The sequence below is a fragment of the Lichtheimia ornata genome (genome assembly GCF_029851405.1).
Source record: "Lichtheimia ornata isolate CBS 291.66 chromosome Unknown scaffold00184, whole genome shotgun sequence".
NCBI classification, from domain to species: domain Eukaryota; kingdom Fungi; phylum Mucoromycota; class Mucoromycetes; order Mucorales; family Lichtheimiaceae; genus Lichtheimia; species Lichtheimia ornata.
This window is the reverse complement of record NW_026695503.1, coordinates 1-15,749: the sequence shown is the minus strand read 5'-3', so window position 1 is coordinate 15,749 and position 15,749 is coordinate 1. Positions and strand designations below refer to the sequence as shown.

Genomic DNA, 15,749 nt, shown 5'->3' with positions numbered 1-15,749 from the left:
GTTGTATCACACACACCTTCTCGGTATACTCCATTAGGAAGCACACACACACACACCCTCTTTAACCACCATCATCCTTAAAGCTATAATTACGCTCAACAACCACCACTTGAATAAAGGATCAATCATATCAGTGAGTCTCGTGACCATTAGTCTCCTCTTCTTATATAAGTGGTATTACATTTTTTTCACGAATTCTCCACTTTTATTATCATGTCATCCCCCAACGCTGTCAATCAACCTCAAAGCCCCACCTCGGACCAAAGCTCTGACCCTATGGATTATGGATCTCCTTTGTCATCTGCAGCCGATCATCAATCGGTCTCCTCTTCTGCACCAACCGACGCCTCTTCTACTTCAAGCTTGCAGCGTGCCACTAACGCTATTGATCGTGTTACCGTCAAGTTGGCAAACTTGGCTGAACGCTTGGCTGATGACGACGTAACTCAAGAACAACGTCATGCGATCCATCAAGAGAGTCAACAATTATCCAAGGATCTTGAGGCTTTGAAGAGCATGTACAAGAAAATGAACAAGAAGGATAAGGTTTCCAATCATTCCACAAGACCGGTTGTGCCGCAAGACTTGCCCACTATGCAATGGACAGGCAACGTTCATGACAAGAACAAGCTCGTTTTTGGTTCCGTTGAACAGTGTCTCAATCGTTTTGAGGACGTCGTTGGATCTTACAACCAAGATATGGATGAGGCTTGGGGACGTTTGTTGCCAAGGATGCTTTCACCCGAACAACGATCTTGGTACGACGATAACTTGCGTCCTTACGTACATCTTCCATGGAGTTTTGCTCGCAAGACTTTGATCAAGAAATATGGCATACACGATGGCGAACGCCAATCTCAAGCAATGTTCGATCTTTTGCATATGGCTATGGGTACCAATGAATCTGTTGAGTACTACACAGATCGCTTCAATAAGACAAGACGCGAAGCCGGATTGGATGACAACTTAGCCATCGCTGCTGTTTACACTAAGTCATTGGTTCCTGAACTTTACAAGCACGTTCGTTTGGCTCAAGTAAACCTTCCTGTGGAATTGCGTTCAACCACGGAACAAGCTGCCAATGTTGCACGAGGATTGTACGCCACAGTTATCGGTGCCACCAACAAGCTTCAGGTGACTCAAAAAGCCAAGATGGATAACGGCAACCATGACAAGTACAAGAAGCAACCTGGTATCAAGAAGCGCTGCCGTCTCCATGGCAAAGGAAATCATTCAACTGATGAGTGCCGTCTCTTGTCACGTGAAGTCTCCCATGCTCAAGGCAACAAAATCAAGAAGCCCAATCCATCTTCTTTCAAGTCTCAACAAGACAAGCGCTGTTACAAGTGTAATGAATCATGGCAACCAGGACACATTTGCAAGACCAAGATGGCTATCCGCTCCGCCCATTTTGCGGGAAACCAAGACACCTGCACTTCTGCTTCTGCCACCACGGTTGAACACACCCTGATTGACCTTCTTGATGACATCAACAACGACGTTGATATGGAGGACGCACAACATCCTTGTGCACAATGTAAGTTCATTCGCATGGCTTCCCATGCCACACAGGTCTCTTCAGATCTCACTCACACAATCTACGTGCCTATTATCATACAGGAGCACAAAGCCTGGGCCATTGTGGACACTGGTGCAACTTTATCATCTATCACTCCTTCTCTCTCATCCAAGCTATCTACACCAATCATCCCTTCTTCGGGACACATTGATTCAGCTGCATCCGGGATCTCTGTTCCCCGTACTGGCACTACCCCAAAAATAAATTGTACTTATGATGGCAAATCTTTTGTGCATTCTTTTGAAATCTTTCCTATTAATGCTGACGCTGATGTATCCATCGGTACCGATCTCATGCCTAAACTTGGGATTTCTATTCAAGGACTTGCTACGTCATGGGAACGTCCTTCACCACCTTTTGCTCTTGATTCAAACATCGAGATGGATAAGCCCAACGATTCACCCGCTGGCACCACTATTGAGCACAATGAGCTTCTTCACGCCATTCAACCCGCTCTTAGAAAAATGCACAAATACCTGTTACTTCTTTTTGCACCATGCCTGAGTCCGTGGTTTACCTTGACACTGGTGCTGCACCACCTGTTTATCGTCCTCAGTATCCACTTGCTGAACATCTTTTACCTGTCCTTGAGGAGCAAATCCAAAAATGGCTTGCTGACGGTCTTATCATTCCTGCACCACCTCGTAACGGATGGAATAGTCCTTTGACGGTCGCTCCTAAAAAAGACGCACAGGGTAATCCCACCAATTTTCGCCCTTGTCTTGATCCGCGACATATCAACAACCTCTTACCTGAACATCGTTATCCATTACCTCACATCGAGCAAATCTTTCACGCACTTACCGGTGCCACTGTTTTCACCACGCTTGATCTCAAGAGTGCATTTCATCGATTCAAGATCCATGAACCTGATCAACACAAAACCACGTTTACCTTTCGCAACAGACCTTATTGCTTCCAAGCATGTCCCTTTGGTCTTAAGCATATCAGCGCGATATACTTATGTCACCTACAAAAAGTTGGCTCCCCCCAGCTGGAGTTGAAAAAAATTGTAGGCAGTTGACTTAGACAGCGCCAGCCTACAACTCCACCAGCGTAAGTGTCCCTCTCCTTTTACCATTCCAACCTTTCAGATTCAAGATGTACGGATTACCAAGTTGCGATCGTAAACAGCTTTATTCCAGCAGTTGTATATTTGTCTACTCATACAGCAATAAACACGCTTTCAACTAAAAAGACCTGTTCTCGTAATGTTACGCCATTGTCAACTTGGAAGGATCTTGGCCTCGATCTTGACACGCCATCTACAACCAGCAGCCGAACCAATGGAGCGAATGGCAAAAGGAGCGAGCAGAGCCAACATGTACAATACAAGGAAAAATAGTGACAGCAGCAAAAACGTCGACAACGGCTCGTACCATCACACACGTTTATTATCTACCCATGATGATTTTGCTGGTGCAGGTTTAGTACAGCAACTGAAAAGGTCAACAATGCATTACGAGCGGCGAAAATCAATAGAAGAAGGTCTGGATCAGTGATAAGTATATTTGTGTGATAAAAAGTATATGGGATCATGTGAGATAATATATATGGGATAAGTAGAGTTCTATATGCGCTATTGGTTTTGACGTTGGAATCATGTATTGCCTGGTACAACAACATGAGACTCCCAATCGGCATGGATGGCTTCGAGATGAGCGATGGTGCGTGCATACAAGGCTGCTTGGTCTCTACCAGGGATTGGATCATTCAAGATATGGCGGACTCTTTGCATCATGGCCTTTACAGCATCAAGGTCGGGCTCATTGTTTGTATCGGCAGCATCATTTGCAATGTTTGCATCAGCTTGCTCGATAGGAGAAGGAATCGGAGGTGATGATGATGATGGTTCGGTAACAACAACAGGTGCGGATGGATTATGACTTGGTGAGTCGTTGTTGCGGGATGATGAGGCGGATGAAATTGGAAGCTCTGTATATGATGCGCTATGCTCATGCTTGAGTCTAAGATTGTCGTAGCGTCGTCGAAGGATGTACATATGTTTGCAAGCGTGTTTGCTTTGTTGCTGCAAGAAACTAAGGCATGAGCATGATTCAATTCTGTTGCCAACGGTTACAAGCTGTAGGATAGGCTATGGTTAGCATCATCATTAATAAAATATGAATAAATACACTCACGTCGTATTTGATGGCATTGTTATTGAACGATGCTACTTGGTATTTGCCATCTTCAACAAACGTAATCTTTAGCATCATCATTTCTTCATCCATCCTCTGCGCCTCTCGTGCTTGTATGACGGTTTCACGGTCTTGGTTAGTCATACGACCGAGCTTGTATCCACGACGTTGGACTTCATGCTTCAAATCCGCTTCAATGTCATGCGCGATCAAATGTAACACGTCGTCAAGGCGATAAACCCGGTAGCGTTTAAGGTACACGGTTTTCAATTGGTTGTGCCAAGACTCAACGTAATTGTTGGTCGCCATGTTGTTGTACATCACAGGCTGATGACAAGCCGTCCAATTCACATACTTGCTATCATCGATCCAATTGCTCTTGAAATACGCGAAGAACTCTTTTTGGCGATTCTTCCACTTGCTCTTGAACTGCTTCCAGTGTCGTTGGAAAGTTTCCTGGTCACGCTCATACATCATCATCTTGAGATCGCCACGCAAAACAACCAAATCATCCTTCCTCTTTTTCTCCTTGCTAGACGCCTTGGCGTGATACTGCTTGATCCATGCACGAAACACATGCCACGTACAATATTGGATGCTGACATCATGATCCCAAACAGTCTCAATTGCTTTTTTCTCTACAAGGCTGTAGTCTATTGTCACCTTTTTTGGTTTAATGCCCATGGCCTTCAAGTCAGCAAACCATTTCACCAAAGGTACATGCGTCTGATCCGTTGTAAAAAGGTAGCTGATAGGCATACCACGATCAGCTTCTGGATGCCGTATCACAATTGTGTACAACAAGCCATTTGGGTATCCTGTTGCATGGTGTGTGGCATCAATGGACAAAAACATGGCGTACTGGAAAAGATGTTTCTGCCATGGTGATGAGATGGCAAAAGAAAAAGACTTGTTCTCAAGTGGTGCATATCGCCAAACAGAAAAGGAATGCTGCTCAAGTTCCGTAAGCCAAATGTTGACAGACGTAAGATCATCAGCATGCTTTTGCGAGCGGTTGACGCGCCATTTGTGGATAACGTTGTATACATCAACAGTGCCAATGTTCTTGTCACGTTCTGTAAGTGGGAGAGAGCCCTCCTTTTTCTGCAAATGCAATCGGATTTGGCGTACATCCTCCATCTTGCCTTCATCCAGGAGATCTCGGATTTCTTGTGCCACATGTTTGGATAACGACATCATCCGTACTTCTTCAATCGATCCAGGCTCACAACCATGCGAATGCTCTTTTACGAACACCGTGAACTTGACGTCTTCCTCAGGATGAAAATAGATTTTCAGCCGCCCTTCACAAGAAACCTTCTTGCTCTCCTTTTGTACAGAACGAGGCTGCTCAGAATCACCACCCTCGTCACGGTCATTGCGTTCTTGCTTGAAACCAGAACGGTGGCAACGGAATAGCATGTTCCATTTCCATGATGCTGTACGACGGCGCTTTGGAGCAGGCGGGGCTACATACACAATGTCAGCCATCATGCCGCAAACCATTCTTTACATGTACTACCTGAATTATCATCATCATTCCCATCACCTTCTTTCTCGACAAAGTTGTAGTTGCGTACATAGATCCATTCTTCCTTGGTGTTATAACGCATGTTCTTGACTTCTTTCTTTACCTCCCCCATCGTAGTGGCATTCTTGACATCGAAGTACGCATCGGCAACATTCGGATCGTCGTCAAGGCGATGGTCAATGGAGAGCCATTCACGTTTTTCAGGTTGAGCATTCGAGTCGTTGTCAGACATTTTAAAGGACAAGTACAACGTACAAGACCTCGCACACCACGACTCAATAAAAAACTTTTTTCGTGTTACAATGCATCTTCTATAATATCTCATATCTTTATTGTACCATCATTTCCTATATCCCACTATGTATTGCATATTCCAAGTTACCCTTTACCCGTTGCACTAATACTACAACTACACTGAATAACGACAATGTGTGTACTGCAACCAGTATCATCCTATATCCCTTGACTGTACTAAACCTGCACCAGCAAAATCATCATGGGTAGATAATAAACGTGTGTGATGGTACGAGCCTTTGTCGACGTTTTTGCTGCTGTCACTATTTTTCCTTGTATTGTACATGTTGGCTCTGCTCGCTCCTTTTGCCATTCGCTCCATTGGTTCGGCTGCTGGTTGTAGATGGCGTGTCAAGATCGAGGCCAAGATCCTTCCAAGTTGACAATGGCGTAACATTACGAGAACAGGTCTTTTTAGTTGAAAGCGTGTTTATTGCTGTATGAGTAGACAAATATACAACTGCTGGAATAAAGCTGTTTACGATCGCAACTTGGTAATCCGTACATCTTGAATCTGAAAGGTTGGAATGGTAAAAGGAGAGGGACACTTACGCTGGTGGAGTTGTAGGCTGGCGCTGTCTAAGTCAACTGCCTACAATTTTTTTCAACTCCAGCTGGGGGGGAGCCAACTTTTTGTAGGTGACATAAGTATATCGACTAGCGGCCCGGGTTGCTCGCTTCGCTCGTAAACGTCGATTTTGTGTGGAAGGGCTTATCATTAGGGTGCAAAAGAATGCATTGAGGAAAGCATGAATAGGATTGCTGGCTGCAGGATCAATGTGTAACCATGGAGAAGGTATAGTGACATTGGATGGAGAACCTCACTGTACCACCCACTCACCCACCGCCACCATCACCCACCACCACCACCAGCCACCAGCCACCAGCCACCAGCCACCACCACCACCAGCCACCCACCCATCCCGGAACATTGTAGTGAGCTATAGAAGTGTTACTTGGGATTTCTTATCATCGTATGGTCAATGGATAGTACTTTGGTATATTGGATGGAATGATGTGGCTATATACGACGCGTGAAAAAGAGCTCTGTTGTCATGTATGTACCCGTTACCATCATGCTTGATGCTATTATTCAGAACAATTGGATCATACTTTACACTCTTTCGACGACAGCTACAATGCTACAAACATCATCTTTTGTGCAACATGTCAACGATGCATGTTTTGGCACGGCATGTATATAATTCATCACTACGCAAAAGTGCCACTGCATGCCCAGCCATTCACCTTTGTCCCATATCGATTTATCTTCGCTATTGGAGTAATTTGGTTGCTCTCAAAATCATACCCATTGTATCTCTTCTTGTGATTAAAGACGGTGATCGGCTTCAATTACTTGTAGGACATGATCATCCTCTGGTAGATAATACCAAACCTTCTTGTTACCGTACTCATTTGCCTTTATCCTTTCAGCCTACGCGTCTGTATCCTTGCATTCGTTTTCTCACTCATGACATATAATGAAGAGGTTGTAATGATTTGCTGCTGATATGACCAACGTATTCGTGTGCTGAAAAGCGTCTCCCACTTTATTGTAGCTGTTCAGCCTACTTGTATGTGTCTATTCTACCGCCGAAAACGCGAAGGTTGTAGCTCCATCTCTTTGCTGCTGCTGTTCATTGTCAAGTAGCTCAATAGCAATAGCAACCAAGAAGTAGAGTGGGTAGTCAATAAAAGCGTAGTATTCAAAGTGGTGTTGTCTTACGTGTAGCCTTGGTGCAAAAACAGTGGGAAAGCTTCGAAAAGAGATAGGTGTGTACGAAGCGTGTCTGCGCATTACAAATGGAGCCGTGAATTACATGTTGTCGTCAATGAATCGTTGAACTGGTTGAAGCGATAAAGCCAAGCGAGTAAAGTAAAGGATAAAAAGATCTGTTTGTGTTGTGAGTGAAAGAGGGGGAGGATTTTTCAGTTTGTCGGGGCTCACGTTGCCATGCGCATAAGGAAGGTCGTGGCACCACCCACCATCCATCCATCTACCTATCGACCCATCCCCTATCATATTAGTCAGTTACATGGCAGCTACAACCATCATCTTTTGTATGCATATACACCCTATCAAGTGCCACCTCACATCCATCCATTCATCTTTGTCCCATATCCATATAGCTTCACCACTGGAGCAGGTCGTTCCTTCTGGATGTCGCACCCATTATCCCTTTTTGTGGATGTTGTATAACAATGTTGGCATTTTAGTGAGATTGTGCAACTCCACCTTCCTATTTGATGAAGTGAGATGTGATGCATGCAGAAGAAGGAAACCGGCTGGGCTTAGCACCTTGTAGCACCTTGATAGTGTAACAAAGTGTAACTAACGTTTCCGATGTAAGTGTCAAAAGGAATGTGTTGGAAGGGATTACGATGATATGGCTCCACCAACAATAAAGAAGTGTATGCGACGTGCTGTCTTTGGAAGATTCGAGTGATTTGTGTAATGGTGATGCCTTTATTGTGAGGAAGCAGCTAACTCATGGCTCACCACGTGTTGAAAGTGCTAGAAAGTTGTGACCATGGAAGGCATGCAAGTGTCAAAAGGAATGTCTTGGAAGGGATCACCAACAGTGAAGAAGTGTATGCGATGTGTGGTCTTTGGAAGATTACAATGGTGCGTGGAAGGTTCCAGTGTTTTATGTAACGTTGTTGCCTTTTTTATGAGAAACAGGCTAACTCGATCACGTGATGCCTATTTTTTTAATAATAGGCGGGGGATATCAGCGCGGTCTTTCAGAAATGCATGCACACTCTTCTTGATGATTTACCTTTTGTTGCTACCTTTGTTGATGATGTGGTTATCTTTTCCAAATCCATGGCGGAGCACCGTGAACATGTCATCAATGTTATTCAACGTCTTACCGATGTTAATCTTATCTTGAACGCCGACAAGTGTCATTTTGCTCAAAAGTCCATTTACTTACTTGGATTTTGCATTGATGCTAATGGTCGCCGCCCTGATCCTCGCAAGTTGGTCAACGTTGATGAGTGGCCTATTCCTAAAACAGGAAAAGACATTCAGCGTTTCCTTGGTCTTATCAACTTCTTTCGCTCGCACTTACCTCTTGCTGCCGAGCTCACAGCACCTCTCGATGCTTTACGTAACCATGGATCTCTTGCGAAAGTTTGGCAGGATGTTCATCTTGATGCATTCAATAATGTAAAGGCTGCACTTCTCGCTGCTCCTGTGTTGAGTCATCCTGATATCACTCGTCCTTTCTTCGTTGCTACTGATGCTTCGAATCATGGTATTGGTGCTGTCTTGTATCAAATTGACCCTGACACCCAAGCACGCCAGTATGTAAGCTTTGTTGCACGCGCTTTGACCAAATCCGAGCGTAACTACTTTACCACCAAACGTGAGCTCCTTGCTATTGTCTTCACCTTGAAGAAGTTCCATCAGTTTTTGTGGGGTAAAAAGTTCACCTTATACACTGATCATAAAGCGCTCATTTACCTTCACACGCAACCACACGCTAGTCCTATGATTGTCGGCTGGCTCGATGTCATTTGCAACTATGACTTTGACATTGTTCACCTTCCTGGTATCCAAAATGTGCTGCCGGACCGTCTTTCTCGTCTTTTTGCTCCACAAGAGACATCGCTGACGCTGGAGGGGGGTAATTCCCAATTTAAGTCACCCTTTGCACACAGCATTTCCCACGCAGCCACAAAGCTCATGCATCGGTTGTTCAAGCCAATGGAAATGATCACACCACCCGAGGAAGAACGTACCAAGTTACCCGAACAATCCCATTTGAATGGCCATTTCGGTGCTGACGCCATAGTGAATGATCTTCACGACAATGGTATCTTTTGGACCAATATGAAAGATGACGCCTTGAAGCATGTCGGCAGTTGTCTCCCTTACCAACGCTACAACATTGGTAAACATGGATACTATCCATTGCGGAGCATCAACGCTGATGGACCTGGTGATCATTGGGCTATTGATCTTTGTGAATTACACTGCACCACTCCTTCTGGCAACAACTACATTCTCGTTATGGTTGACGTCTTTACTCATTTTTGCGTTTTACGCCCTATTCGCTTTAAATCAGCCATTGACATCGTTAAAGAGCTTTCTTCGGTCTTCAGCCTTTTCGGTTATCCAAAGATCATACAAAGCGACAACGGTAGCGAGTTCAAAAACAACTTTGTTCACCTTCTTTCCAAGCACACTGGCATGGATCATCGCCTTGTTACACCATATCATCCTCGAGCCAACGGCTTAGCTGAACGTATGGTTGAAACGGTTAAGACGGCACTCTTCAAACGCTTAGAGGGCAGACCTGAAACGTGGGATTTATACCTTGATAGTACCATGTACGCAATCAATACCAAACACCACTCTGATCTCAAGACTCGTCCCTTCGCTTTGATGTTTGCTCGTCAACCCAATGCAATGCGTGATTATTCCCAAGCCAAATCAGCCAATCCTGCCGAAGTCAGGAAGTCCATCATGAAACGTATAAAGGAAATGGAAGATATCGTTATCCCTGGTATCCACGAAGGTCGTAAAGCTCGCAACGAAGTCACCAAAACACGCTACAACAAGACGCATCGCATGCACAAAGACATTCCTATTGGTAGCCAAGTCATGATTGTCAACATCAATCGTAGCTCCAAGACCGATCCAATTTATGACGGACCGTACATCGTGCATTTCAGGACACCCAAAGGCAACTATGTCTTACGTGACAAGATGGGCAAGCTCCTACAGCGTAACATTCCTCCGCATCAAGTTAAACGTGTCTCAGATGATCCTAAAGCGGATGGTGACACCTTTTATGAATTCGAAGCTATTGTCGATCACCGTTTGCATGCACAACACGGCTATCCAGAATATCGTGTGCATTCGCGAGGCTACAGCGATGAGGACGACACATGGGAACCAGCTGAAAACTTTAGCGATATCTCAGCTATCAACGCCTATATCAAACGTCGTTTTCCAAATGGTATTCCATCAGATGACCCATTTTACGCTGCCGCACCAAACAATGACGGTGCACGAGCCACCAAACGCAGACGCACAGGCACATCATCACGCACTTAAGAAGCAGTCTTTTCCCATAATTTTCCCTACATGGTTTTTTGCTGGGTTTTTCTGACAGCTTACACCCATCATCACATGAGGTTCACAGTGCAACTCTTTCTTTCCATTTGCGTCATCCTTATGTTTTATCTTTTATCTTTTATTATTCTATATCACTTATCCTTTGATCCTACACATCCTACCTTTTAATCTTTTCATCGGTTGTTCCAACCTGGTGGGGGGTAATGTTGTATCCTGGTACACATTCTCACGTTTGTCAACCTGCTTTCTCTATCATACGATGGAATTCCCCTATCACCCGAATGAAGGTTTACCTTGTCATCACCAACCTTATCCACATTGGTCACCTATTGCTATATACGTACACGCTTCATCACTGTAGCACCCGTTGCATGGTTGTATCACACACACCTTCTCGGTATACTCCATTAGGAAGCACACACACACACACCCTCTTTAACCACCATCATCCGTAAAGCTATAAATACGCTCAACAACCACCACTTGAATAAAGGATCAATCATATCATTGAGTCTCGTGACCATTAGTCTGTTGTGATTGTTGGTTTCTCCGCTTGCCTATGTCAATGATTCTCCATGTCAATGTCTTCCCTTGTTTATTTGCCTTTTGGTTTCTCCTTCAATCGCAGTATCATTATATAAGTCATCATTCGTAGTACAATAAAGAAGTATCATATTATCTCGCTGTATAAGCATTATCTCTCCTTCATCATCTTCCTCTTATCTTGACCATTGAATTCCTTCCATTCTTGGTTAAGCTTTCGTACAAGTCAGCCTCTTTATTACATGGTGGAGAAGCCTTCCTTTGATCCCCCATACCTCTCATTCAATTGCTATCCTATTGCTATCCATTTGCTATCCAAGCTCCAGCCCTACTCCACCGCTGATTAGATGGCTTCTCAAAGCAGACATGCTCCAGCCCTGGTGTCTCCGGCTGATACCAGCAATGCATTACTTAACTTGTACTTCGCCTCGGAAGCTAAGAATCTTCCAATTCCTCGATTCAATCCTTCGCAAATGAATGTCACTCGTTGGCTCCAAAAGTACAAGGATGCTACTGACGATATTGCCATGAACAATGCTGCCAAGAGTCGTTACCTTTCTTACTACTTACCTCGGCAGATTTCCGATTGGCTCTACTATTCTTCAACATCCCACGACTTCGATAGTCTTTGTGCCTTGCTCATCGATACGTATGGTGTTGATCCTGCTGCTGATGCCAATCGCCTACATAAAGAGCTCCAATGTCTTAAGCAAGATACAATGCCGATTCGCCTCTTTCGCGTCAAGTTTGAAACAAGCGTCCATTCTTTTCCAGAGGGTCATGCTCCATCCGATGCTCGCCTCTAGGATATCTTTCACTCAAACCTCAACCCACTTCTTAAAGAATTGGTGTCACCATTGCTGTATGGGTTGACCGATTGGACTCAAGTCTATGAACGTGCCGTTTTTCATGAGGATCGTCTTTCTCGTCGTCAACAACAACCAGCTCCTACCTTACAGCAAACGCCTCTCCAGAATGATACGGCTACTCCAGCCTTCAATGACCCGATGGAGATCGACTCCCTGGATTATACACGTCGCAGGCAACAAAGGCGTCCTCGCAACAACAATGGTGGTAGACAACGCAACTCGCACCGTTCCTCTGATCGTCAACAATCGTTTCAGTCGTCGCGTTCCAAGAATGTTGATCCTATGCGACGTTGGGCTGCTCATGGTGTACCGATTTGTGGGCATTGTAACCAAACGGGTCACCTCACCAAAAAGTGTTATAAGAAGCAACAAGTGAATGCGCTTTCGCAATCGTCTTCAACGTCACCAGTTGTTTCTTCCGCTGACAAGTCATCCAATCAGCCTCAAGCTCCTTCACATATTATTTGTGCCCTTACCAAGTTCTCGGTGCCAGGGGTTTCCTATTCTGGTCCTCGCGTATCATGCATGATTCAAAAGCATGGTATTCAAGCACTCGTTGATACTGGTGCCAGCATTTCAGCCATGTCCGCCGAACTTGCTTCCTCTCTTCAGCTCACGCCTACAGGCAATCCCATCTCATTTACGACTGCTGATGGTAAAGCAACTTCGTCGTTGGGCATTGTTACTACTCGTGCTCTTATTGCCAGTATCCCAATCAACATCACCTTCCATGTCATCAAGGAGCTCTCGCATGAACTTATCCTTGGCTATCCAACGTTGCGTTCACTCAATGCCGTTATCAATACTGGATCTGACAGCATCTCTTTTGTTCCTCCTCACAATGATCGTATTGTTTCACGTCCTGTCTCTATTCGTGCAATCAATAAATTGCAGCTTCCTGCATACTCGCATGCCTACATTGATGTCTCTGGTCCTTGCAATACTACAGCTTTTCTTTCGACTCCGGCAAATCAAGTCGCTCAACACCTTTGTGCTATCGCCACTAGTTTTGTTCAATTTTCTTCTTCTGGTCATGCTGTGGTAAAGGTGGCTAATCTCAACAATCGTCCTACTCGGCTTCAGCCTTCACAAGCGGTTGCTGTTGCTGAAATTGTTGAACCAGCTTCCATCCAAACCACCACATCAACCACAACTTCACACTCCAAGCCTACTCCTGCACCATCCGAAGATGATCTCAATCAAGTTATTGATCCTTCTGTTTCCGATCCTGATCGCGTGGCTACAGTATGCGCACTATGCTTTCGGAATTTTTGGATTGCTTCCAATCAACGGCATCCTCAACAACTCACGCCATCCAACATCACATCGACACAGGCTCTTCTCGTCCCATCTCATCACCTCCTCATCGCACTTCGGCTGCTGAAAATGATCTTATCAGTGATCTTGTGGATGACATGCTTGCGCAAGGTATCATTCGTCCAAGCCATTCTCCTTGGTCTTCACCTGTTGTCCTTGTTCGCAAGAAGGATGGAACTCCTCGCTTTTGTGTTGATTACCGCAAGCTCAATGCCGCCACTACTCGTGATGTTTATCCTCTTCCACGTATCGACGACACTCTCCACAGCCTTGGTTCATCTCGTGTCTTCTCAACTCTTGATCTTACTGCAAGCTATTGGCAAGTTGAGCTTGATGATGAAAGCAAGCCTAAGTCTGCATTTGTGTGCCGTCGTGGTCTCTTCGAATTTGTTCGCATGAGTTTTGGTTTATGCAACGCACCTTCCACTATTCAACGCCTTATGGATTCAGTCTTGGCCGGGTTGAAATGGCAAATTTGCCTCGTCTATCTCGATGATATTATCATCTTCTCTCATTCCTTTCAACAACATTTACATGACCTTCGCCTTGTCTTTTCTCGCCTTCGCCAAGCTCATCTCAGCATTAATCTCAAGAAGTGCCATTTTGCAAGCAAGGAAATCTCCTACTTGGGTTATCGTATTACTTCTGATGGCCTCAAGACCGATCCTGCAAAGATCCAAGCTGTCTCTGCTTTTCCACGTCCAACCAATCCTGATACTTTGCGCTCTTTTCTTGGTCTTGCTGGTTATTATCGTTCATTCATCCGTGGATTTTCGACTATTGCTTCACCTCTCAACGCTCTCTTACATAAGGATGCTTCCTGGCAATGGTCTTCCCAACATGAACAAGCTTTTCAAGCTCTCAAGACTGCCTTGGTCACTACTCCTGTTCTTTGTTATCCGGATTTCTCTCAACCTTTTGAATTGCATACTGATGGCGCTTGTACTGCTGGAATTGGTGTTATGCTCTGTCAACGTGATCCTTCAAACAACCGTGTCCATGCTATTGCCTATGCTTCTGGTTCCTTGTCTCCTGCTGAGAAAAACTATGGTGTAACTGAACTCGAAGCTCTCGCTGTTGTTTGGGGTATGAAGAAGTTCGCTCATTATCTCACTGGTATGCGCTTTATTGTTATCACGGATCATCAGGCGCTACAATTTTTGCCTCGCTCTGCTGATTTGCGTGGTCGTCTTGCTCGTTGGGCTTTGTATCTACAACAACATGACTTTCAAGTTGTTTATCGTCCTGGTCGCGCTAATGCTGGTCCCGATGCACTCAGCCGTTTTCCTTTACCTGACATTGCTTCCTTATCCTTTTCCTCTTCCCAATCCTTTATCCAATCCTTCCTTTGTGGTCTTTCCTCTTCTGATCTTGCTGCCGCTCAACAACAAGATTCCTTTTGCCAATCCCTTTTATCTCTTCCATTACCTCAAGGTTTCTCTCTCGAGTCTGGTATCCTCTTCTTTGGCCCCCGCCCCGTGTTACCTGAATCTTTGCGTCAAGAAGTCTTCAAGCTTCTCCATGGACATCCTACTTCAGCTCACCTTGGTCTTTCTCGTACTTTACAACAATTCCAACGCCTATATTGGTTCCCGGATATGCGTACGTATGTGGCTGAACGCATTTGCAATTGTTCCATTGGTACACGTACCAAGCTATCTCGCAAGTCTTTTGGTCACACCAACCTTGTTCGTTCCGATCCACCTCGTCAACCTTTTGATACTATTGCCATGGATACTTTTGGTCCTCTTCCTACCTCTCAATCTGGCAATCGGTACATTGTGGTCACTCAATGCATGTTTTCTCGCTATGTTATCATTACTCCAGTCAAGGTATGCAACACTGATTCGGTTTCCAATGCTTTGATCCACATTTTCAGCGAACATGGATTTCCTCGGGTTATGCTCTCTGACAACGGTTCTCCTTATTCGGCTTCCATGTTACAAGTCCTTTGCATGAAATTGGGTATCACACAACGCTATTCTCCTGCTTATCATCCTCAATGAAATGGTCTCGTGGAACGTTTTATGGCTACTCTCAAGACTATGCTCATGTCCTACACTGAACAAGATCAACTTGACAACGTTTGGGATCGCCATTTGCCCGAATTTCAGCTTGCCTACAATTCTACCATACACGCTTCCACTGGGTACTCTCCATTTTCCCTTGTACATGGTCGTGAACCACGCCTTATTGGCCAAGTTGATTTTACACCTCAAGACACTTCTGCTTCCACTTATCGCCAGGTCACCGATGTTTATTTATCTCGTGCTCGTGGTGTTGTACAACTCGTCAATCAACGTACTCAAGCTGAGAATGCTACAACCATGAATGCTTCGTGTGGTGCACATACACACAATGACATGCACCTATCATCTATGCCAAA

At 44.8% G+C, this 15,749-nt stretch overlaps 5 protein-coding genes across 5 annotated transcripts; all 5 read left to right on the top strand.

Moving 5' to 3' along the window:
• Window positions 1-213: 213 nt before the first annotated feature.
• O0I10_012949 (uncharacterized protein) lies at window positions 214-2,000 on the top strand (the record flags this gene model as incomplete). The annotated part of the gene is made up of 2 exons (XM_058492829.1): window positions 214-1,537; window positions 1,969-2,000. 2 exons carry the CDS (start codon window positions 214-216, stop codon window positions 1,998-2,000), a joined length of 1,356 nt encoding a protein of 451 aa, XP_058336409.1.
• A 75-nt stretch (window positions 2,001-2,075) lies between these two features.
• O0I10_012948 (uncharacterized protein) lies at window positions 2,076-2,603 on the top strand (the record flags this gene model as incomplete). The annotated part of the gene is made up of 1 exon (XM_058492828.1): window positions 2,076-2,603. The coding sequence occupies one exon, from the start codon at window positions 2,076-2,078 to the stop codon at window positions 2,601-2,603; it is 528 nt and encodes a 175-aa protein (XP_058336408.1).
• A 5,697-nt stretch (window positions 2,604-8,300) lies between these two features.
• O0I10_012946 (uncharacterized protein) lies at window positions 8,301-10,613 on the top strand (the record flags this gene model as incomplete). The annotated part of the gene is made up of 1 exon (XM_058492827.1): window positions 8,301-10,613. The coding sequence occupies one exon, from the start codon at window positions 8,301-8,303 to the stop codon at window positions 10,611-10,613; it is 2,313 nt and encodes a 770-aa protein (XP_058336407.1).
• Window positions 10,614-11,524: 911 nt separating this feature from the next.
• On the top strand, window positions 11,525-15,369 carry O0I10_012945 (uncharacterized protein; the record flags this gene model as incomplete). The annotated part of the gene is made up of 3 exons (XM_058492826.1): window positions 11,525-11,954; window positions 12,021-13,474; window positions 13,531-15,369. 3 exons carry the CDS (start codon window positions 11,525-11,527, stop codon window positions 15,367-15,369), a joined length of 3,723 nt encoding a protein of 1,240 aa, XP_058336406.1.
• A 21-nt stretch (window positions 15,370-15,390) lies between these two features.
• O0I10_012944 (uncharacterized protein) lies at window positions 15,391-15,749 on the top strand (the record flags this gene model as incomplete). The annotated part of the gene is made up of 1 exon (XM_058492825.1): window positions 15,391-15,749. A coding segment is annotated over one exon (359 nt), but the record flags the coding sequence as incomplete, so codon positions are not given.